The sequence below is a fragment of the Phyllostomus discolor genome, chromosome 2 (genome assembly GCF_004126475.2).
Source record: "Phyllostomus discolor isolate MPI-MPIP mPhyDis1 chromosome 2, mPhyDis1.pri.v3, whole genome shotgun sequence".
In the NCBI taxonomy this organism is placed as follows: Eukaryota; Metazoa; Chordata; class Mammalia; order Chiroptera; family Phyllostomidae; genus Phyllostomus; species Phyllostomus discolor.
The window spans coordinates 101,836,410-101,861,658 of NC_040904.2; the positions used below are offsets into that span (position 1 = coordinate 101,836,410).

At 40.1% G+C, this 25,249-nt stretch overlaps 1 protein-coding gene across 2 annotated transcripts in view; it reads left to right on the forward strand.

The window, feature by feature from the left end:
- PARP14 (poly(ADP-ribose) polymerase family member 14) overlaps nucleotides 1–25,249 on the forward strand; it is a 40,628-nt gene that overhangs the window by 12,983 nt on the left and 2,396 nt on the right. Inside the window, exons 5-15 of one of the 2 annotated variants that reach the window (XM_036018188.1) lie at nucleotides 1–204; nucleotides 2,621–4,860; nucleotides 7,099–7,335; nucleotides 7,874–8,095; nucleotides 10,847–10,928; nucleotides 13,102–13,239; nucleotides 13,582–13,644; nucleotides 13,984–14,151; nucleotides 17,644–17,850; nucleotides 20,336–20,935; nucleotides 22,178–22,311. The exon at nucleotides 1–204 is cut by the window's left edge and continues 33 nt beyond it. In XM_036018188.1, coding sequence (XP_035874081.1) covers nucleotides 1–204; nucleotides 2,621–4,860; nucleotides 7,099–7,335; nucleotides 7,874–8,095; nucleotides 10,847–10,928; nucleotides 13,102–13,239; nucleotides 13,582–13,644; nucleotides 13,984–14,151; nucleotides 17,644–17,850; nucleotides 20,336–20,935; nucleotides 22,178–22,311 — 4,295 coding nt within the window. Of the gene's footprint in view, nucleotides 205–2,620; nucleotides 4,861–7,098; nucleotides 7,336–7,873; nucleotides 8,096–10,846; nucleotides 10,929–13,089; nucleotides 13,240–13,581; nucleotides 13,645–13,983; nucleotides 14,152–17,643; nucleotides 17,851–20,335; nucleotides 20,936–22,177; nucleotides 22,312–25,249 lie in introns of both variants that reach the window. The other variant, XM_028505229.2, reaches the window with a different exon arrangement.

Here is a 25,249-nt window from a genome sequence, read left to right on the forward strand (position 1 = left end):
ACGCTTTGGTGAAACGTCTTCAGCTTTCTCCAAGACTTCTGGAAGTGACAAGAAAGATCAGGGTCGAAAACCTGCCGCCTGGTGTTGACAACTATAATTTGAAATGTTTTTTTGAAGATCCTCAAAATGGAGGGGGAAGAGTTGTCAATGTCGAATATTTTCCTGAAGAGAGTTCAGCACTGATTGAATTTTTTGACAGAAAAGGTAATTTCTATTAGCCTGATTTTGTAAACCCCACCAAGCATAATTTAAACTATATTAGCAGAACTTAACAGTTATTAGTTGAATTCTGATGTATTTTATTAATATTTCTTAATCATATATTTCATTGGTAATCCAATTAGGAATCTTGTTCATCCAGCATATGATGCTTAATGTGTCCAATGATTCAAACTTTAGAGAAGTAATGTCAGATTTTTGAAGGATACAAAGAGATTCTCTTGAGTTTCACCAATGATGTGCTGAAAAATATATAATTCTTGAAATCCTGGAAATACTGTATGAAGGAAGAAATGTGTTTTGGCTATACACTTGGTAGAAATTCGTAAGTTCATTTCAACAAGGTCAGGAAGAGAAATAGTCAGAAACACATACAGTTCCTAGAGAGTGGTACTGCTTTCCCTTTCACCTTGTCAGTGTCATCATTCAGAAGTTAATAGGGCTGATGTCACATGATTGGTGGACACCTGCTGGATTGCTCTGTGCTGTGACACTGTGAAGACCGTGTCCAGTTGAACCTTACAGAAACACTCTGGGGGTTTTGTAGACAGAGATTGCCAGCTCTCTGAGGCATGTGCAAAGTCACCTTGGAGAATCTGTTGATGTTTAGAGGTCAAGGCTGGAGTAGAAATTCGGGAACCAGACCTGTTAGGGAAAGAAGGAACCTTGTGCTTGGTGTTAACCGGGGGGACCATGAGACAGGATCATGCAATATGCCACCCACTTAAGAAATGTTGTTTCGTGGAGTACTTGGAGGAACCCCTCTTCAGCTTTTTTAAGTTGGAGAAAACAGGATAAGGGTGTGGTTTACATTAAAATGGACTTAGGGACCTAGTATACCTTGGGCAAAGGAGCAAAAGAGGACTTTCTGTTGCGTGTTATTTAAATCTCCTTCAGCCTGTGCTTGGCCTCAGGTATAGAGCTACATAAAGCTATCTACTCTGGAAGTTAACTTCCAGCTAATGGTGGCAGTGGACAACTTTGGGGCTTTTAAACATCTGGAGGGCATGGGGCAGTTGCATATGCCCCCAGGATGTCTAGTTACATGTGTATCACTAAAAATAGGAACTATTGATTAAGATTTATTTCATATAAGTGCTACACCTCTGCACAGTAGGAGTCTCTCAAAGGTTCCACTTCACCTGACCTTCTAGCATCATCTACTGTGTTGGCCACACCTCCTCCTCTAACCTCACTCATTCCCTGTACTCCAGGCTCTGGGATACACTGACTTTCCCTTTCTGTCTCTGGACATTTGCATAGCTCTGCAGGGTGCCACAAAGCACATTTATAGACACTGCTGTCTAGGCAATGCTATTATTGTAATCCTTATTTTATGGATAGAGACCAGGATGACAGCTGAAGGGATGGGGAAGTTAATGGGTGGAGGGGTGGATCAAAAAGGAAAAAGGACTCATGGAGATGGACACAGTGTGGTGATTGTGGGGAGAAAGAGCCAAAAACAAAACAAAACAAAAAACAAATGAAGAAACTTAGGGACAGAAAGATCAAATAACTTGACAAAGGTTATGCAGCTTATGTAACTAGGTACTGTTCCAGTAAAGTGGCAGGAGATGGGTTGTAGCTGGGATGGGGGAGGTGAGTCAGTTTCTGGGCTGAGCAATTTGATGACTTTGAGGATGACCTGTTTGGACCCCCGGTAGAAGGGCAAGAGCATGGGCTTTGGGTCAGACAGATTCTGGCTTGAATCTTAGCTCTGATATTTACAGCACATGACCCTGTTCAAGTTATCTAATCTTTGCTAGTCTGAGTTTTATCACTGGTGAATAGTGATGATAATAATTGTGTCCCTACCTCAAAGCATTGTGAAGATTAAATTAAGTAAACATGTGTAAAGCACTTAGACTAGTGTCTGACACATGGTAAGCTATGGTAATTATTACTATGCTCCTCCCCTGAGAAGTATTAATGGAACCTAAGTCATCTGTGAAGCTGAAATTGTGAGAAATGCAAGAAACAGTAAATAGCATGATTCTTAGACAAACTTGGCTTTGAGCATCAAAATGTTCTTTACACTGAGGCAAACATTATCCCCATGCTTGCAACCAAAGTCATATCTATTTCTTAACCTGGTGCTGATAGTGTTGTCAGAAAAACAGAACACAGAATTTATGTAACAGGATTTCAACATAGAGTGATCTTGGCTGGAAAGTAATTATTCAACTAAGTGAGGGATACCTATGTAGTGTTAACACGTATTCATTGATATTTGAGCTCTTTGAGAGTAGAGCTGCTTTTTAATACCATGCTGCATCACAGTTCTGCAAGCATTAGGATTTTTCCCTCTCTGGAATAGGAAAGGTTTTGTTCATTTGTTTGTTTGTCTTCATTTGAAACATATTACTCTGGGATTACTTTATTTTATTTCTTTCCTTTTTAGTGTTAGACACCATCATGACCAAGAAACTTGATCTCAATAACATGCCGCTCTCTGTGTTCCCATACTATATGTCTTTGGGCACAGCTTTGTACGGAAAGGAGAAGCCTCTTATCAAACTTCCAGCACCTTTTAGAGAATCTTTGGATCTTTCTTTATGGAAGTTCTTGTACAAAAATAAGCACCTGGTTGAGGCGATAAATGAAGAAGTGAGCCGTTGTCACTGTGAGCTCACATGGTCCCAGCTCAATGGTGAAGTTACCATCAGACCCGCGGCCACCTTAGTCAATCAAGGAAGACAAACAGTCAAGAACTGGGAGAAAGATGCTTCTTCAGTGTTCTCTGGCATCAAGTCTAGATATAAAGTCACCAAATTTAAAGTGGATCCAGTAGTGTGGGACGCCATCAAAAACAATTTAGAAGATGAAAGCATTTTGATTGAGTTCGATATGCTTATGGGGATTGTAACTTTAGCAGGGAAGTCAGAAGATGTACAAAACATTGAGCCACAAATCAAGGAATTAATAGAACACACCAGTCAAAAAATTAAAAGAGAAGAGCAAAGCGTGAAGGAAAAAGTGGCCATTTCTCCAGGAAAGTATTCTCTTCTGCTCTACAGCAGTGATCAGGAACGCCTCCGCATGGAGTACCCAGAGATGGAGATTTTTTATGATGAAGACACTCAACACATGTGTCTTAAAGGCCTCGGTATAGATGTGTATAAAGTAAAGTGTGAAGTCCAGGAAAAGGTGTACAACATGGCTCAGAAACACATTGAGCTTCCCAATGAAGTTTTCCAGTTTTTGCAACAGGTTGACTGTGCAGAATTCTCCAAGTCCTTTTTTGTAGCACAGAAAATTCTTGCAGTTTGTGAGCTAGAGGGTACAACTGTTCTCTTAATCGGCTATTCTTTTGAAGTCCTATTAGAAGCTGAAAAGCATATGGTCAGTGCCTTATGTTATATGTCCATAGACATTGAGAACAGGGAAGTTCTTAATAGCAAGAAATGGAAAACAATCACTGGCAATTTGCTTAAGAAACATAATTCCTCTTCAAAGACTGTAATAATCAGTGAGTTAACTTCAAAAACCCCACCAGAGGCCATTATTGCAGGCTGTGTGAAAGAAGTACAGGAGATCCACAGCCTCCTTTTGGACTTTGTGGAAAAAAACATGAAAATAGAGAGATTGATTGAAGTAAAGCCTCCCTTAGTTATTGATTATTTAAAGGCAGAGAAGAAGCTATTACAAAAGATGAAGCTAAAGAAGGTTCAGGTGGATTTCAGTCCTGGGAGCAAACCAAATGGCATTTTACTAACTGGCTCGAAGGCCGAAGTCATTGAGGGAATGGACATCCTCACTCAAGCCAGGGATTCAGTCTGTGTTAAAAGTGTCAGTATCGATAAGCCAGGAGCCAGGCAGTTATTCCTGGATAAACCATGGTATTATAAACGTGAGGTGCGGTTACATGGCTGTTTTGTGGAACTACTGCAGAATGAAGAAAAGGAGGGAGGTGGTGCTGTTGGGCAGAAGTGCTTCTGTCGGGCAGTGTTGGTCCCTGGAGTCTCTCTGATCGTACAGCAAGGCGACTTGACACGGTTTCCTGTTGAGGTGGTGGTGAATGCGGCAAATGAGAACCTCCGGCACAGCGGGGGCCTTGCCGCTGCCCTTTCCAAAGCAGCTGGCCCTCAGCTCCAAGCAGACTGTGACCAGATAGTGAAGGAAAAAGGCACAATCCCAGTTGGCAGTGCCATCGTTTCAAGAGCAGGAAAGCTCCCATATCGCCAGGTCATCCATGCAATAGGACCCAGGTGGAAGAGTGATGATGCCCAGGGGTGTGTGCTCCAGTTAAAGAAAGCCGTGAGACAAAGCCTCCAATTGGCTGAAAAACTCCAGTACCAATCTATAGCCATCCCTGCCATTAGTTCTGGAGTCTTTGGCTTTCCCATATCTCAGTGTGTGGAGGCCATCGTTTTGGCAGTCAAGGAAACCTTCCAGTATAACTGGGATGGGCGCACCTTGAAGGAGATTTACCTTGTGGATACATCTCAGAAGACTGTTGAGGCCTTTGCTGAAACTGTGAAAACCGTATTTAAAAACACCATGCCTGGTACTTCTTCCCAGCTCAGTGTACCAGCCGCAGTCCAGCCCAGCTTGAGAAAAGATGATGGAAACAGCAAAGTGCTGTTGTGCCCTGGCGGCCTGAGGATCCTGTTGGTGAAAGAAGAAGTGCAGAATGCTACGGTGAGTGTCTGTCTTTACGGTGCACTCACTGAGAGGTGCTGCAACTCCAGGGAGTCTGTTGCCAAAGGAAGATTGGGATCAAGAGGAGAATTAAAGGAGAGAATCCCGTGTCCTCCATCCTGGCTTGGAAAGAGGTTTCCTTAGAAAATTGGGCTACTTCATCTCAGCATTTACTGACAGACTGGCCAGTTATGTATGGGAACTGGCAATGTATTCAGATCCCTAGGATTCTAGTAAATGTGAAAATCCACAATAACAACTTACAGTTACAAGGCTCTATACTTTTTCAGTGCCTTCACATCTATTATATTTTGGTAAATCTAAGGTTAATTTCCTAACAAATTTACTGACAGCAGATACAGAAAAATTAGAGTCCAGAGTGGGGACAGAAGAAAGGAATCTTGTCAGTGGAGCTCAACCAGGTTGAGTGGGGCCCAGAGTCTGCAGGGCCATCAGTGCCCACACCAGTAAGAGAACGTGGGAAGGAAAGTAGAGGCTGGACCTGGGAAGGGCCTGGGTATTACATGGGGACAATTCTCATAGGTCTGCCAGCGGGTGATGTGTTTTTTCAAAAAGTGTGTTTAACAGCCTTTCCAACACAGGCTCTACGTAACAGGAGCAGCAGCTCTGGAGGGTTGTGGGCAGGCCCTGGGAAGGGATTCCCAGGGAAGGCCATTGGCCTGTCTTCCTCAGAGAAATATCTAGTCAGAGATCCTTTGCCCACTTTTAAGTTGGGTTATCTTTTCATTACTGAATTTTAAGAGTTCTTTATATATTTTGGATACAGGTCCCTTACCTGATATATGGTTTGCAAATATTTTTTCCATTTTGTGGTCATTCTTCTTAAGCTTGAATAATAATTACAAGAACAATAGCTGCCCTGGCCGGTGAGGCTCAGTCTCGTACATTGAAAAGTTTTGGGTTCAATTTCCAGATCAGGGTACATACCTAGGTTGCAGATTTCATCCCCAGTCAGGAGGTACACGGGAGGCAACCAATCAATGTTTCTCACATTGATGATTCTCCCCTGCTCTTCTCTCCCTTTCTCTTCTTTCCCCTTCTCCCCTCCCCTCCCTTACCCTCCCCTCCCCTCCTCTCCTCTCCTCTCTCTGGCTCTCTCTTCCTCTTCCTTTTTCTAAAGGAAATGAAAAAATGTCCCCAGGTGAGGATACAAAAATAATAGCTAACATTGATTATTTAGTATGTGTCAGGCACTATGCTAAGTGCTTGGCTTGTATTTCTCATTCAGAGTCATGAGGTAGATTCCAGGATAATTACTCTTCTCAAACAGATGAAGGAATGAGACTTAGAGGAGTTAAGTAACTTGCCAAAGTCTCACAGCTAATAAATGGTGGGAGCCAGGATTGGAGTTTGTGCAGGCTCTTAAGCATTGCACTATTTCAAAAATATTAAAAATAATTTTGTTTCTTGTTTGAAAAACCAAACAAATAAATAAGAAACTCTTCTGACCACGAGTCAGTAATTGGAATGAGTTCAGTTCCTTGTCCATCTTGAACATTGAAAAAATAGTAAGACATTGCTTCCATTCCTTTTATTCCTGTAGATGTTTGGCTTCCGATGCCACAGTACCTGCTGGGTTTTGCTCCCTGTTGACGCATGCAGGGCAGCTTTGAAAATGACTTGGTCACTACCCTCTCCTCTCTTGGTACCTTAATCTAGCTCATTAACCTGCTCACATTAACTGTCCTGCTGAAAAGCTTGCCTGGCTCTTCACTATGTGTTGGGAAGTCCACTTGGCCTAGCATTTCAGGTCCTCTGCAGACTATCCCCAGTGTATCATTTCTAGCCTGGCTTGCATCATTTTGCCGCAGAAGTTCTCTATCAGGTCAAACTAATCTGCTCACAGCTCACGACCTACCATGAATGTGTTCCCTCTTCTGAATGACTTCCCTGTCTCTCTCTGCCTGCTGCAACTATTCCCAATTCTAGGACCCCGCATCACTCATGGTGTCTTCACTGGCCACTGACGGCACTTCCTCTGGACTCCTTCATTGGTCCCACACCATGATATATTGCTTTTTGACTGCTCTCTTTTCTCCTGAAGTGTAATTTAAATAACTGTCTAATAATACTTTGTCTTTGGTGGCATTTCAGTCTCTGAAAACTTAATCATCTCAGTTGTCTCCCATTGTGCCAAGTCCAGTGGGTCAAATATAGTAATCCTTGACGAATGCATTTTGTTGGAATTTGAAACAAATTGTTGGTTTTCTCTTTAAGACCGATGTTGTCGTCAACTCCATTCCTAGCAATCTTGAGCTTAATAGAGGGCCCCTTTCTTCGGCCCTCTTGGCGAAGGCTGGGCCAGATCTCCAGAAGGAATTGTACACAGCTGAACAAAATTTGCCTGTTGGCGTGGGCACGATTCTCCAAACCAGTGGTTGCAATCTGCATTGCCACCATGTGCTTCATGTGGTGGCTCCGGACTGGAATAATGACAACACATCTTCACGCAAGGTGGGGCCTGGTTTTAAATTCTCCAGGAATTGGGTACCCCTTTGGATTCCTTCCAGTATAATGTTGATTGGACCCTGTCTATTTCTCTTCTGTAATAACTTCACATTGTTGGCAGATTCCATCATTATGGCCCTTTTTTGAGCTGTAGCTGATTTCTCATGAAGGCTAGTTAATAATAAAAATTGATTATAGTGTTCAGTCATTATTGGGGCCAGGGAAGGATTATTATTGAACATAACACATCTTTAGTGAGGGAGGCAAGGTGAGAGCATGAGGAATAGAAGAGCACACGGGGTTAGAACCGGGGAGGCTTTGCCTCTTCCCTTCACTCTGAGTGAGGTGGACTCTTTTGGGAGGGTTCCTGTTCTCTTTTCCTTTTCCTGTATTCTTTTTCCCTGCTCCTGACTGCCCTTAGCCTTCCTTTTGTTGAAAGCAAAAAGAAGTGGGTAGAGTTCACAAGGTTGCTAAATTCTTATTTTTTTGGTCATAACTCTCATTTCTGGGCAAAATATATAAGGATGTGCTTTGTACTTTTCAGATCATGGAAGACATAATCAGAAAATGTTTGGAAACCACTGAGAACTTGTCCTTGAAATCAATTGCATTTCCAGCCATAGGAACAGGCAATTTGGGGTTTCCTAAAACTGTTTTTGCTGAATTAATCATTTCAGAAGTGTTCAAATTTAGTAGCAACAATCAGCCAACCGCTTTACAGGAGGTTTGCTTTCTGCTGCACCCGAATGATCACGCGAATATTCAGGTACGACCTCACTCATTTCTGGTTGTTTTGGCAATTTGAGCCCTAATGGTATCCAGTGTCTTCTTGGTCTATTAGGTTGTTTATTTCATGTTATTTCTCATATAGGAAAGTAAAAAGAGCATGGTAGACTAGTTTTACCATGGCAAGTTTCAAGCAAATTTATGGATATAAGAAAAATTTTAACTTCTTATTAAGGAAAATTTTAAACATACACAAAAGCAGACATAATATATTGTATAATAAAACCCCCTTCTACCCATCACTCATCTTCACAACTATCACCTATGGTTAATATGTTTTATCTCTATCTTCATTTATTCTATGTTTCTCCCTATTATTTTGAAGCAAATCCCAAATATACATTTTACCCATAAACAATTCAGTATTTACTTTTAAAAGTAGCATAGCCACAGTACTATTTCACACATAAAAGAAATTGATAATCATTCCTTTATTTCATCAGTTATCAGGTCAATGGTCAAATTGCCAACTATCTCATAAATGTTTTGTTTTTACAGCTTGTTTTTCTAATCAGAATCTAAATGAGGCTTACATATTGCAATGGAGTTGACATATCTTTAATTCTTTTTTAATTGGTAGGATTCCCTTCCGTATAAACACAGGAATTATACAAAAGCACAGTTGTGGTCTTACAATAGGAGATTGTCAGGATGGAATACAACTGAAGGGTGTAGTTAGAATGAACTCAGCACATCCCCATGGGAGTAGAAGTGGGACCAGAAGTACTAGAACCATCTTCAGTCACTGAGTCCATTGACCAGCTCCCATCTGCTGAACACCAGCCATGGGGGAGCTGTCGGACTCTATCATGGGAGAACAAGAGGTATTTGATGAGGCCCTTGTCCCTGCCCTCCAGGTTCTTAGAGTCTAGTAGCATAAACGACATTAAATGTTTGAAAAGTTCCATGGCAGTGCAAGAATTAAACGAATAGATTAAGGCCAGCAGTCCAGGAGATGTCCATGGATCATTGGATTATGAATTTTTAGGTCAAACTTAATTTTTCTCTAGATCTAAATACTACTTTTAAGTTCTTTGGGAGCAAGCAAATCTTAAATCTAAATTCTAATCAGACAGCCAAACCACCTGAGCAAAAGATGGGATCCATTTAGTTGCTCTACACAACTATAGTAATTTCTAGTCAATAAATGCTTTCTGAAGAACTTCTCTCCGACTTGCATTATACAAGGTGATATGGAACATGGAATGGGTGTGTAACACTTATGCTTCTCCTCTTGTAACTGTAATTACTTTGGGAGCTCAGGTTTACACATAAAGTGAACTAAGTCAGAGACAAAGTCCTGAGTGGTTTTGAATGGGTAAACAGGGGAGTGAGTCCTGTGACATAGACCTGAACCTTCAAATTTCACTATTTCTGTGTAACCCCAGACCCTATTTTCTTTCCCAAAGACTCAGGTTCCTCTGCAAGTATTCTGTAGAAGGATTAGTCTATATAGACACCTTTACTGCCATTAGAAATGACACTTTTTCTCTTAAGACTTTTAAAGACAGTTAAACTGTGGTTATAGTTGCATTATAGTTACACACACACACACACACACACAACTTACTGAGATGTGTACTGGTGCACACTGTAACAGGTTGCACAACAGAAGCCTGTGGTCTGAATGTGGCCTTGAAATGTGCTGTATTTGGACTGGCTTAAAAAATTTGAATCAGTTGCTAATATTTAAAACTCAAACATTTCACATAGAACTGCAGAGGCTCAACGTGACCTAAAATTTGAATGTTCTGGCACACTGGACATGGCTTTCTCTGTGGCTTTGTGGCAGGCGGTGCAGTCCTCCAGTCCGCCTTTGTACTTGCCGCCGCTTACCTTCCTGGCCCCTGGCAGTCTGTGAGCCTGACTCCCTGGCTCCACAGTCTCTCCCAGCCCCTCTCCCTTTATTGTATCAACCTTTCAGGCATGTTACGTTTCTTTAACCAATAAAATTCTCCATTGCTCGTTTACAAGGAGGAAGAAAGTGATGATTTTGGTGTGTTACTATCAGTCAATGAAATGAAATTCACTGGATCTTTAACCCTGAAATAGAGCCTCTTGCTGCACAATGCACTGCTTCCCTAGCTGACCCTCTCCTGGCACGAATAAGAAGTCAAAATTGAAGTGCTTGGGTCCTTGTGGTTGTCTTTCCCTTAACGCTGTATTTCTAACAACTGGCGAGTTATTTGCTCTGATTATGAAAGTAATACATATTCATTGTAGAAGCTTTGAACAATATGAAACACATCAATTCGTTTAGTCATATTTCATTCTAGTCTTCTATACATGTGCACTTTGTAAAATGGTGTCATATAATGAAAGGTACTCTTCTTTCATTCAGTGGTATAAAGTATTTCCCTATTCCATTAACTGTTCTTTGAAAATGCACTTCTTAGTGTGCTAAATATTTTAACACATAGATATACAAAACTTTATTTAAACATTTCCCTACTGGACTTTAAACTGTTTCATTTTTTTCTTGATTATGAAAGCACTGTAATGAGTATTTTTGTATTTATATCTTTGTTTTTATCTTTGATAATTTTCATGAGATACTTTGTAGAAATAATATATGTATTTTTATAGCTTTAAAATCAATAATGATAATAAACAGTATTTTGAGAATTGTTCTCTTGTAAATATTTGTGGATGCAAGATCAAAAACTGTGATGAATCAAATTCATTCATCTACATAGGACTGTAGTAGTCAAAACTGTCTTTGTAATTCCAGGCATTTTCAGATGAATTTGACAGAAGGGCTAATAAAAATTTCATCAGTGACAAAGTTCCCAAGGCTGAGAATACACAAGGTTCAGTAAAGATTTTTTTCATTTTTATTTTATTCCTTTTTTGTTGTTCTTATTTGTTTGTTGTTTCTGTGGGGGTTCAATCAAGATTTTAAATTGAGAAATTATTTCTAGTTGTTAAATAACTATTTAACAATAAGTGAAAGATGATAGTGATGATTTTTATGGAAAAATCATTTTGTGATAATGATATTATATTACATTCCATACACCTGAGCATGCAAGACATTGGCCATGTTTGTGTGGTCTGAGTGGATGAGCAAGCAGGCCAAGTTAGATAATGTGTGCAATGGGTTTTTAAGTAGGGATGAGGCTACTATTTCCTAGGGATGATGTGACATGTGTTTTCAGAAATGGACACATTTAAAGAGATAATGCCAACCAAATGCTTCTCTGTCAGCTTTGCTGTTACATATTTGACTTTCTCCTATTTGGAGTTTGCCGAGGCTTCTTGAATCTGAATCTGTATGCCTTCCATCAAATGTGGGACTTTTTCAGTGATTTCTTCAAATATTTTTCCTGCACTGGTCTCTCTCTCCTCTCCTATGCTCCAGTAACATGAATGTTAAGCCTTTTGATACCACTCCCTGAGAATCTGTTCCTTTTCCTCTTTTAATCTTTTTTTCTCTCTGTTCTTCAGATTGGCTAAGTTTTATTGACCTACCTCCAAGTTCACTGATTCATTTCTCTACTACACTATTGAGCCTATCCAGTGAATTTTTTTTATTTCAGATATTGTATGTTTAAGTTCTAAAATGTCCATTTGATTCTTTCTTTATATTTTTCTGCAGATACTCCTGTTTTTCCATTAATTCAAAATCATTTCCATTCATTCAAATATGTTATCTTTGACCTCAGGGAGCATATTTATAGTAGATACTTTAAAGTCTTTGATAATTCCAACATCTGGATCATCTTGAGATTAGCACTTGTACTGAGTATCTTTATCCTTGAGAACTAATCACATTTTCTTGGTTCTTTATATAACAAGCAGTTTGGGATTATAGGCTGGTTATTTTAAATATTATGTTGTGAAACTTGGGTCTTCTTAAATCCTCTGGAAAATGGTGGTGGTTGTTTTAGCAGGCAGGCAGTCGGTTAAGTTCATTCTAACAGTTCTGTCTCGCTTTGTGGGTGGGCAGCAGCTGCAATGTCACTTAAGTTCTCAAAGCCTTTGCTGTGCTTCTTGGGACTGTTCCCACATGTGCAGCTCTGGGGTGGCTCAGGATTTATTCCAGTTCATCACAGAAGAGGGGACCACCTTCTTCAGGACTCCCCTCACACTCTCTGGCTTGCAGGGGCCCATTTTCCAGCCTCTCACCGGAGAGACAGTGCTCTCGTGGAGTTTAAGACACCTGTTCTGTTGCCTCATGACTTTGTGTGATCAGGGTTGCCCTTGGGCAAAATGGAGAGAGAAAAGAGAAGAAATAACAGAGATCTCCCACACACCCATATACACTTTTCAGTCCACAAGGGCCCTTTTTTTCTGATTCTTCTGGGTAGAAACATAGAATGCCTCTCAGAATTTTAGCTGCCTGTGGTGCCACTATTGTGTTCTGCAACTGGGGTCACCTTGAGGGTAGGGTCTGGATTAACAAGGAAAATATGGAAAATAAGGAAGATGCCTGCTGTACTCTTCAGCTCACAGGACCCCCTCTTCTCAGTCCTCCGGCCACAAAGACGGGGATCCTCTGAGAGTTTTGTTCCCTGAGCCCACTGGGCGATTCCACAACTAGGGCCATCCTTGGGTCAAAGGTGGGAGAGAAATGAGGAAACATTTCAAAACAAAACTCCCCTCCGTACAGGTTGCCTCTTTAGGTTTTGACGCTGGTCCCCAATCTGTCTGCATTTTACTTTTCAGAACTCAGTTGGGGCGTTTTGTCTTTGTCCCATGCTTCAGCTGCAATCGGTGGGAGAGATAGGCTCTAGCAAGCTGACTTCACTTTGGCCATCACCAGAGGTCCCCATTTGATATGCATTACATTATAACCCTTTTTCAGAGACAGACTGTCTTTGGGGTCAAGGGTCAGGACCAGGTGAAAGGCCAGAGATATGGGGGTTGGCAGAGAGAGAGAGAAGTATGGGTGGGGCACATGTGAACAATGTAGACCTAAGTCATTCTGGCTGTTGTGGACTTGATTATGTACTTCATTTTCTTTCTTTTCAGGTTTCTACAGTGCTGTAACTAGCTCTGATTTAGGAGTGCATGAAATGAAAATTGGTCCCATCACCTTCCAGGTGGCGCCTGGAGATATTACTAAAGAAGAGGCAGATGTGATTGTTAATTCAACATCAAAGACATTTAATCTCAAAGCAGGTACTTTACATTTTGATTTTTACTAGTTTAATAATCATAGTAGATCCCATGAAGGAGGGTTCCTATAGCCAAAATATTGTACAGTTTCTATAGCCAAACTGGTTTCTACAACTTTGGCTTATTAATATTAACTAATAATTTAAAAATTATTTTGACATGGTTTCTTATCATTGGTAACAGTTATTTATGAATTTTTCTTCTTTGTGATCAGAAATACTCAGGTTATAGGATTTCTTTGATGATGAGGAAGGCGTTTAGATAATGAGGCAATCATTCTGATCCAAATATACTGTACTGATTTTTTTAATCCATGTTTGTAACCATGTTGATGTTCTCATGTAGGGGTCTCCAAAGCAATTTTGGAACAGGCTGGGCAAGATGTGGAAGCAGAATGTTTTCGCCTAGGTAAGGCACAGTGCGGTTTTTTGGTCCTAAATTATAGGTGGAAGGCTGAAAATGAAGGCTATAGAGAGGCTGGGGATTAGGGAGATAACATATTAATCTTAAAATCACATTTTTTACTAAAGAATTCCAGTCATAGAGAATTAGAAATGAAAGGAAGTGAAAAATGAAATCACGGTTGAAAACAGAAGGTAAGCAAGAAACATTCATTAAAGGTAGTATTTCAGGAATTTCTTATTCATATAAAATGCTTTATTTGCCAAACAAGACCTTTTGCTTTCTAAATAACCAGAGAATGGGTTTAGAATCTGATTTTGCATCTTTTTGTTTTGTGTTTCTTAGCTCAACAGAGCAACAATGATTATATAATTACTGGAGGTGGATTACTGAAGTGCAAGAGTATTATTCATGTCTCTGGCGGAAGTGATGTCAAGAGACTGGTTTCCTGTATTTTGCAAGAGTGTGAAAACCGGAATTACTCATCCATTTGCCTCCCAGCCATTGGGACAGGTTTGTAGCCTCTTGAGGCTAAATTCCTAGGTATACCATTTCCCTTGGATTTGATGCCAACACAAATGTAGCTCATGCTAACTCTGAGGAAGGGCAGCTTCCTCACCCCAAGGCAGCCACTAAGGGAATCTGCAACGACTTTGAATGGTTTAAGTGGAAAAAGAAGAAAAAATGAAAAAAAAAAAACCAAAGAGAGTGTTGGGATATTAGGGAGACATTTGCTGTCTAATATGGCAGGGGAGGGACAAGAAAAGAGGGGAAGGGAGCCAATAGAAAGTAAGGCCATTCCTCTTTCTCTTTTCCTCTGTTCCTGTCTCTTTTTTCCAGCCCCTACATATACCCCATCATTTAGTCCTTAGCTTCCCGCTCCATCCCTTCTCCATGGAGAACATCAGTGAATCGACCTCCACGCCCTGTAACTGACTGATGTGAGCATTTCCAGCCCTCTTCTCTCACCTCTTCAGCAGTGGCTGTGTAGCTTGGCTTAGGGCATTGCTGCACAGAACTCTGTCAATCACTATAACACAATGGATCAGAAACTCACCACCTACCTCTTTTGGCCTACTTGCCTTTTTGGAGCTTCCTGTTTTCCTCACACTATATAATGATTCTGTGATTGACTCTTCATATATAAAGGTGATGCTTTGGGTTTATCATTAGTAAGGTGATGCCCTTTAAGCTCTTTTCCTAGAAATCTGAGTCTTGTGCATTGATCAGGAATTTTTGCTTGGTCTCCCTTAAGAGAGCTGTTCAGGAGAGGCAAACAACCTCAGGCTTGAAGGGTAGTGGAGCTGACAGGTCCCAGAGAGAGAACTCTGGGCACTGGATTGATCATTCCGTTGCTCAGGAGTCTAAATTCAAATGTCTGTACTGGCATGCTAGGCCCTCCAAGTTTAGCCTTGTCATTTCTGGGCCTTCTCATCCTGTATCCCATATGTTGACTTATGTAAATCTCTACCATTCCTCTTAATGTTCCCACGTGGAATGCTATGTCTACTTTATTTCTTTGTATTTTAAAAAATATAATTTATAGTCCCTTTATGTTTTCATTAGCCCGTAGTATCATCCAATCCTAGCAGATTAGCCAACATGTTATCTGTCTGTCAGTCTATGTATCTGTCATCTGTTGTGGACACTCACTGATGACTCCCCAGTCTTTGTCTCCATTTGCTTTTTCCTCTTTGTTCTGGTCTTGTGTTTCCACCTTAACTTTATGTGGGCCAAGAAAGCAGGTAGCCCAGAGCTGTCATAGCTCTTCCCAAGGGAGCCCGCTGGGTGGAGTCAAAGAGAAGCAAAGAAATGAGTGGTTTTGTATAAATATGTACACATCTTTTAGTATGTCTGGATTACTGCAAACCTCTTGTTCCTTCCACCAACCTGGTGGCATTGCTGTTCTGCACAAATAAATGCCTGTTAGCAAGTTTACCTGTATCTCTCACCACTTGAACTTGTCCTTACACTCCTGGATGGGGAAGCTTTCTCCCTTAGTGGTATTTATGAGTTGAGTTTGACTTGGAGCAAGACAAGCTTCTGGCAGTAAAGGATACCCTGTACCTGTTATCCACAGATACCTGCCCTCAGGGGAGAGAATGGGTGGTCAGTGGTTCCTGCAAGCTCCTGAAGGTCAATGCAAACTCCAAACTCCAATCCACTGTCTCCTCCCCCAAACCTTATCTTTCTGTTACATCCCTGATTATGTTAAAAGCATCACTTTCTATCTAGAATCCTTGACTCTACCCTTTTTATCACTCCCATGTTCATTTGCTTATTAATTAGTTTGATGGAATATTTTTGAGTGCCTGTCATGTGCCAGGCACTGTGCTGAGACACGAGAGACAGAAAGATGACTAAGAAAAGGACGCAGTCCACAAGGAGCATCTAGCCTATCATGAGAGGCAGGCATGTAAGACAACAACGCAATACAGCATGCCTGTGATAAACACAGGAAGGTGTGTGGGTGGCAAAAAAGGGGGAGAAAGGTCAAGGGTACACACAGTTGGTCACTAGGTCCTGCTGACTTTACTTCTAAATGTCTCCTCGCCCCCTACCCCCTCATCTTCATTCCAGCCCCCTCTCTTTTTCCACCTCTTGCCTTTTGCCTAAACTTTCATTATAGCCTCCTATCTAGACCTGGGCTCTCTGCTCCAGTGCCTCCTGTCCCCATCACCTTCCCCACCCCAGATTGATTTTTCTTGAAAAGAGATCTATTTTCCTGAACACACAAGGTTGAACTTGAACAAATCATACCCTTGTTACATAGTTCTAGGCTTTCCCTCAATTTTCCATACTTCACCTGGTGAATATCTGTTCATCCTTACGTATCATATCCTTTGTGTCCTAAGTGCCTAGATGAGTATCTAGCTTTTGATGAGATACAGTAAATGTTTGTAGAAAGTGAGTGAATATATTTAAATACTCCAGTTTAAATTCTTCCAGATATCATGAGATAACCACATCTTTGCAAAGGAGAATTTCCCTCTTTCACTGCTCTCTAATTAAAAAACCAATCAAACAAAGAAAACCTGAACAAATCTTCTTTGTTAGTTTTATATGGTGTTTGTCTATGTTCTCACAATTATCTACACAGGCAAGTCAAAGGGCTCTACTCTTATTCCTGCAATAATGGTGGGCACCATCAATGGGGATAATCCAAGTGGGCCCTGAGTCTATCATACTGGTTTGGCCAAGGGACTTTCACATTGCTAACCGCCCTCCCTCCTGCCCCTCACCCCGTGTGACAGCTGCCATTCATATGGGAGTTCTTCCATGGTTTTTATGAGACTTTTCAAGGAACTTTTCATGATCTTACCTAGACAGTAGGTTGGAGAAACAAGGTATAGAGCATGCTTAATTAGGAAAAGACCAGGTCAGGTGGCAACTGTGAACCCTGCTAGTCAGCTAAAAGTTCACCAGGTGTGAGAAGAAAGACTTCCTGGAGGCTCATGGACAACCTTCATGTAAAAAAGTATATAGCTTATAGCTCCAGGTGTCTTACAAAATGATCTTAGCATAAATCAAGTCCCTAAAGACTTCTGGAAGAATAAGGATACATGTGTAAAGAAAGTGATGATTGAGCAAAAAATTTATTGTTGTCTTTAAAGAGCATGATATTTCAACATATATTAGCATCTTTTACTTTTAATGGATATTTTGAGGACACTAGTGAGCCAAGAAAGATTAAATGTGCTTTGCAACACAGAGGAAGACAGTGAGCTGGGATCCGCTGAGTAGAGCAGATTCAACATTGGACACCAAAAGTTAGATTTCTCAGTCCTTTGTTCATTGCGGGGCTGTTGGCTTCTTGAAAGGAACTCTCCATTGCATCTAGGAGTTCAAAAGTGTTTGCTGATGCATTGTTAGAAAAATCTGTGGAGATAAAAATTTGGGGGAGTGTGGATTCATTCTTGTGAGAATTAGAATCCCTAATTTATTCTTCACCCTTTTTCAGTTGGGTCTTTTTTTTATTCTAGTCATTTTTATTTGTCTTCCCAGGAAAAGCTAAACAAGACCCAGATAAGGTTGCTGAAGCCATAATGGATGCCATCAAAGACTTTATCCAGAAAGGACCAGTCCAGTCTGTGAAAAAAGTTAAAGCTGTTATCTTTCTGCCTCAAATACTGGATGTGTTTTATGCCAACATGAAAAAAAGAGAAAACTCTCAGGCTTCTCCCCTGCAGTCTGTGATATCTAAAGTTGCATGTGAGTTGTTGATTTTTATGAAGTGCATGTTCCTAATATTGATGTCACATGAGAAATAGCTAAAATTCTATATTATTAGCTCCCCCAGTTTTATTGAGATGCAATTGACATCCATCACTGTATAAGTTTAAGGTGTACAGCATAATGGTTTGACTTACATATATCACTACAATATATTTAGTTAGCATTCATCATCTCACACAGTTACAATAAAAGAGAAAGCAAAAAAGGAATTTTTTCCTTGTGGTGAGAACTCTTAGAATGAATAGCTTTCACATATATCATACAGCTGTGTTAACTATAGTTATCTCTGGTACTTACTTATCTTGTAACTGGTAGCTTGTACCTTTGACCACCTTTCTGCAATTTCCCCTTCCCCCAACCCACCCCTGAGAATCACAAATCTGATCTCCTTTTCTATGACTTTGGGTTTGTTGTTGTTGCTTAGATTCCACGTATAAGTAAGGTTTTATGGTATCCGCCCTTTTCTGTCCAACTTAAAAAGGCTAATCTTTAATAAACTATCAGAAAGAAAAATTAAGAAAATAATCACATTTACAACTGTATCAGAAAGAATAAAATACCTAAGAATAAATGTAACCGAAGAGGTGAAAAACCTGTACACTGAAAACTGTAAGACACTGATGAAAGGAACTGAAGAAGACACAAATATATGGAAAGATGTGTTTTGCTCAGGTATTGGAAGAATTAATATTGTTAAAAAGTCCCTACTTCCTAAAGCAATCTACAGATTCAGTGAAATCCCTACCAAAATTCCAATGTCATTTTTCACAGAAATAGAACAGACAATCTTAAAATTCATATGGAACCACAAAGACCCTGAATAGCCAAAGCAATTTTGAGAAAGAACAAAGGTGGAGGCATCACAATTCCTGATTCAAAGTCTATAACAATTGAGAAGCTATAGCAATCAAAACAGTATGGTATTGGTATAAAAACAGACACATAGATCAATGGAAGAGAATAGAGGACCCAGAAACAAACCTGTGCACATATGGTCAATTAATTTACAACAAAAGAGCCAAGAATATACAATGGGAAAAGGATAGTCTCTTTAATAGCTAGTGTTGGGTGCTCACTCCGGTAGCACATATGCTGAAATAAGTTGTGTTAGAGAAACCAGACAGCCATGCAAAAGAATAAACTGGTCACTGTCTGATACCACTCACAAAAATATGCTCACAATGGATTAAAGACTTGATTGTAAGACCTGAAACCATAAAAGTCATAGAAGAAAATATAGGGGGTAAGCTTCTCAACGTCAAAAATACAAACAGCAAAAGCAAAAATAAAGAAGTGGGGCCACATCAAACAAAAAAGCTTCTGCACAGCAAAGGAAACCATCAACAAAATGAAAAGGCAACTGAGTGAATCGGAGAAAATATTTGCAAATCACATACCTGAGAAGGGATTAATATCAAAAATATACAAAGAACTCATATAAGTCAATAGAAAAAAACAAATAACCCAATTTAAAAATGGGCAGAGGACACAGATAGACATTTTTTCCCAAAGAAGACATATAAATGGCCAATATGAACACGAAAAGGTGCTCAACATCTCTAATCCCTAGGGAAATGCAAATCAAAACCATCATGAGATATCATCGCGCATTAGAACGCTATATAGAAAAGACAAGAAATAAGTGTTGGCAAAAATGTGGAGAAAAGGGAACTTTTGTGCACTGTTGGTGGGAATGTAAATTGGTGCAACCACTGTGGAAAACAGTATGGAGGTTCTCTCAAAATTAAGAATATAACTACCACATGATCCAGCAAGGTCACTTCTGGGCATTTATCTGAAGGAAATGAAACCATTATCTCGAAAAGTATCTGCTGCCCCATGTTTACTGAAGCATTGCATAGCCAAGACACAGACACAACCTTCTGTCTGCTGCAAACGAATGGGTAAAGAAGATGTGATGTGCACACACATGGGGTCAAACATAGGTTTACAGTCGTGAGTGTGTGAAACAGTTTATTCTTGTATTATTATTTGTTATTGATTGTATTATTTTTCATACATTGTAATTTTGCCATATCCTGTATATATGATGGAATATTATTCAGTCATAAAAAAGAAGGAAATCCTGCCATTTGCAACAATATGGATGGTCTCTGAGGGCATTATGCTAAATGAAGTAAGACAGAGAAAGACAAGCAATGTATGATATCTCTAATATGTGGAATCTTAAAAAAACAACTCATAGATACAAAGAATAGATGGGTGGTTACCAGAGGTGGGGTGGTAACGGGGGCAAAATGGGTGGAGGGGGTCAAAAGGTGCAAACTTCCAATCATAAGATAAGTCAGTCCTGGGGATGTGTTGTATGGCCCAGTAACTGAACAAGAAAAAAGTTGGAAAGAAGGGAGGGAGGGAAGCAGGAAGGAAAAGGAAAGTAGCTAATAGCAAAATTTTTTTTAATCCAAACATTTGTTGCATTCCCATTTCTTTTCCTTTTTAGCACTCCTTGGCCTCTCAAAGCAAGCTCCCAGAACAAAAAAGCCTTTGGTCTTGGAAAAGAAAACAGAATCAGCAGTTTTTCAGGTGTGCGGTGAAAATGAAAAACGTGTGGACAGTGCCCTCGCCTGTATCCAGGATCTGATAAAAAATGAACTGAGTATTTACACCAGTGAAGACGAATGTATCAAAGACTTTGATAAAAAGGAACATCAGGAATTGACTAAGCTGACCGAGAAATTGAGTATTAGCATTTCCTGGGATGCTAGAACGCCTTCGATTAAGGTGACAGGAATTAGCAGAGACGTGGAAGAGGCTGGGAAGGCAATTGAGGAGATGATCAGAACGGTCAGAGCAGCCAGAGAGCAGGAATCCAGAGCAGACTATGTCAGTGAGTTTGTAGAGTGGCAATATAATGACAATAACGCTTTTCACAATTTTGACAAAATGACCAATCTGCAATTGGAAGATGCAAAAAAAGCCAAGAAAAGTACAGTTAATGTCAAAATTAATAATCAGAGCTACACTGTGGACTTGAAATCATACGTCGCTACAGATGCAAAGGGACACAGTTTACCTGTTCAGCGCCTCACAAAACCTGAAGGTGAGTCAAACCTTCATGCTTGTTATCCATTATTTTACACTTCCTTGGGCTTAACACTCTTGTACATACATCAAAATTGTATTCAAATAGATAAAATTCAAGTAACCTTTACGGAATAAAATAGGAAACTTTGTTTCTCAGCTTAAGAAGCTCATATTATGGCCAGGAAAATACAGCACGGGAGCCCCACGGCCCGAGGATGACCATCTTAGTGGTAACACTAGCCAAACCTTGCATTTTTACTGCTCACAAGCTTCCCAGAGCCAGTCCTTCTGGGTGGTAACGGCTGCTTCTGTTAGGAGAGGGAAAGCCATGAGCTTCAAAGTGGCCCAAAGTTTTATAGAACAAAAGGCAGAAGACAGCTTGGTCAGAGAGTGGACACTCACTTTCTGTATCTGTAATTGATAAGCCAGAGAGGATCAGGAGCCTGTAGGATCTCTCAGAAGCTACTCCCTCCTCTGCCCTGAAAATATAAGATTCATTGACACACACATCAGCCTTCAGATTCTCTGGCTGGATCTGCTTCCTGAGAAGGGAATGCTTGTCCTTCACTGAAAGGTAGTAAAATATGGCTTCCCCTCCAGTACGTTATCTTCGTCTCTTGTGAGATCAGTGTGAATGAACTCCTCAGACCCTGGGCAGCCCTGGAGAAACGAGTAGTCAGGAATGATACTCTGTTTAGCAGAAGGGGAGGCAGAGCCGCTACCGCAAACTGCCACATAGCAAAACCCACCACCCACTCAACTCTTAGGGAGTTGTGAGGAACAATGAAAGAACAGATGCGGAGGGCCTTGCAGAGGGGAATTCCAGCAAAAATCCATGCACTGTAAATAAGACAATGGTGACTATTTAAAACATCATAGGGAAATGATTTGTTGTTACGTTATTAACTTAGGACAGATTGGAGACTGCTGGGTCTCACCGCACCAGCAGTCTCAGATCCAGGCATGATTGAAACTTGTTAAGATGTAGGGACACATGTTCTGCCCCTCAGAGATTTTGATATAATAGATCTGTGTTGTTTTTTTTTAACAAGCATCATGGTTGGCTCTGTGGTTGTCTGTGGTTCATGCTTGAAAAACATTCTCCTGGAAAGCCAAGAAATTGTCTTGAACACATTGAACTAGGAGATTGTAAAATAAGAACACAAGGGGTACTCAGTTTTTCAAAGCATATGGGGAAGGTGGACTGTGTAGATGAGCCGTCCTGGGTGGAGAGTATCCTCAAATGTCTACTTTGCAGTTGAGGTCCCTGCTCACTGGTGTGATATGAAGCAGCAGTGTGTCCGTCTGGTTGAGCTATCACCTGGTCATGCAGAATACGACGAAGTGGCAAATGTGTTTAATCAGACCTGCTCAAATTTCAAGATTGAGAAGGTAAGCCTTCTGTTGGCATGGAGTTTCTTAATGGTAGAAGTAAGGGGTATTGTGGTCCTGGATATATGCATTTTGATTCATTTCCTAACATATTTTTAACCCAGAATTAGAATATTTTATGGTAATTACACTTTAGATTCTAGATTCTACTCATGTCACCATAATTACTGAGACATTTAAGGCTGAAATTCTTGTGTCAGTTATTACAATATAACAGGTTACCATATGATATTAGAATACTAAAGACATGTTTCCTTTGTAAAGCAAGCTAATAAAAATTCAGAGATACGGCTTTAAAGTCGGAGTTGATAAGGAGCAAACCCCCACAGAGAGACGCACAAAGGCTCCTCAGCTCAGGATCATTTATGTGCCTCTGCCCCACTGGCCACAGACCAGCAGTGCTTGTTTCCTTAGGAAATTCATTGGTCCTTTCATTGTTCATCTCATCTATTTTGGCGACTTCCACCCTTAAAAATTAATATTGCTCTTTGAAATTTATGTTCTTTCTTGACCTCTGTGGCAATATTATGTTGATGCTTTCTTCTTCATTAAATCTCTCTTCATTTTCATTGGTACCTCTTCCTCCTCCAAACCCCTACCCCAGCTTTACCCGCAGGATTTCTCCTTTGGTCTTGTGTCTCTGCACTTCACCAGGTAATGTTTTTACTCTTCTTACACGCAGCTATTATTTCAATGTTAATAGTTCTGAAATCAGCATGTCACCAATGTGGATCTTTGACTCCAGCTCTAGAACATATTCTCAGTGGCCTGAAAAAACCAAAAACCAAAAAACTCCACTTGGTTATCTATCTGCTAAATCAATTTCCCTAAAACCTAATTCACCATCTCTAAGTAATTATCGTTTCCGGTCCTTCTCCTTTCTGTCCTTGGTCCCCCCACTGTCTGAGTAAAGCTAGAGATTTGAGTACCTTCTCTTCACCCATAATAATGAGTGTGCCAGTAAAGTCTGCATTTCCTTTTTTTGTAGACTTTCTATTTGCACTGCCACCATTCTGTTTATTCATGTAGTTAAGCACATAATAATTCAAAAAAGATTTGAAGTGTCCTAAAAGATATATACCATATGTTCAGATAAAATAAATAGATGAAGAAAATGGACAAAGAGAACAGGAGAATAGGGAAAATAAGATAACATCGAAATATTGTTATTTCACAAAAATACATAACAGGAAGTTCTAGATAGTTACCAGAGGAGGTCCACCCAGTTTGCCCCTGAGCTTCCTAGTAGACAAAGCTACAAGATTCATAATCTTGTCCACAAATCAAAAAGCAAACCACTTGATCAGGAGACTCACAGCTTTTCATAGTACTGAGTGAGACTGACTCCTGAGGGATTTATCCTGTGAATCAAGTACTGGAGAATATCTTCAAAATCATCCTTGCAATAAATTAAATATCGAATTTTATACCACTTTAAAAAATCTCTCAATGTAAACCAGTTGAGCAAAAACAATTCTATGAGGCAGTAAGACAATGTGATTCAAGTGTGATTTGGTGCTGAGATGACACATAAGTTTCTTTCCAAACACCATCTGATGGTAGCCGACTGGCACGTTGTGATGCGATGCCAAGCCCAGCCAGCAGGACCGTCCTGCTGACCAGCAGTGGCTGCGGTGCCCTGGAGGCTTGCCATGTGCTGTCAGGCCTTCGCCAGAGAAATGACTTCACTCCTCTTTTGTAGCGGAACCCTTGTTTAAAAGAAAAAAAATTATGTGAAGTCTTGGTGTATGACACCAATAAAAGCAGAGCTAGGTAGTACTTAAGGCACCTCTGTGGAGGTCTCTAGTCATGTGAAAACATTAGCGTGAAAAATGGATGGTCTGTCATCCTCCATGACTGTTATGTCTTGTGACTACAATTTGTAACATTCATAAACTTCCACTTGGATTCAAACATTTTGCCATGTTTGCTTTTCTCCCCTACTTTCAGATTTTGCTGAAGCATTTGAAAGTAAGTTATCATGCAGACATCATGACACTCCTAAATATTTTAGCACATATCTCCTGAGAATAAAGACATGCTCCCAAGTAACAGATACCATTATCCCATGTAAGAAAATAACATTAATTCAATAATTTCCAATATACAAGCCATAGTCAAATTTTTCCAATTGCTCAAAACATTTTTCTTTTAATTCTCACCATCCCCCTCCCTCATCTGGGTTCAGACACTGCATTTAGTGATTATGCCTCCTTCATCTCTTCTGATCTGGAACAGTACTCATCTTACTGCACTTTAAAGTATGTTTTTATGATACTGAATTTTTAAAAGAGTTTAAGCCCCTCTTGTTACAGAAAGTCTCACATTCTGGCTCTGCCAGTTGTTGTTGTCTTTTTTTTTTTTTTAAGGACCCAAGCCAGTTTTCTTGTAAGTTCTAGATTTGTCTGACTCTTCCTAGTGCCATTTAGTTTATTCCTCTATCCCCTTTATTTCTGGTAAACCAGAAATTAGGTTGAAGGGCTTGGTTAAATTCAGGTAAATATTCTTTTGTAAGAAAATTTCATGGGTGACATGTCACATGACGCTTCACATGTTAAGGTGGTTACACTATTAACGAGGCTAAGTGTGACCACTAGTTAGGGGGGCGCCCACCATATCTTTCCATTGGCATCAGTCGGTGATCTGTGGGATAACACTCTAGAGTAAGTACCCTGTTTCCCAGCAACCTTTTATGGATTAACTATAACATTTATTGATGATCCTTTCCTAAATCCATTTTTACAGTGGAGGTTGAAAATGGTAATCTTTTAGTTCTGTCATTTCTTCTGCATTCTTTATCTGGCACTTTTATAAAGAAAAAATTTTCTTATCTCTTGCTTAAAAAATCAGTATGTTATACTTAATTATAGTGATTATTCCTTTAGATGCACAAGTTAATCTACATTTGGCTAGTAGGGACCCTTTCAAATTAGCTCTG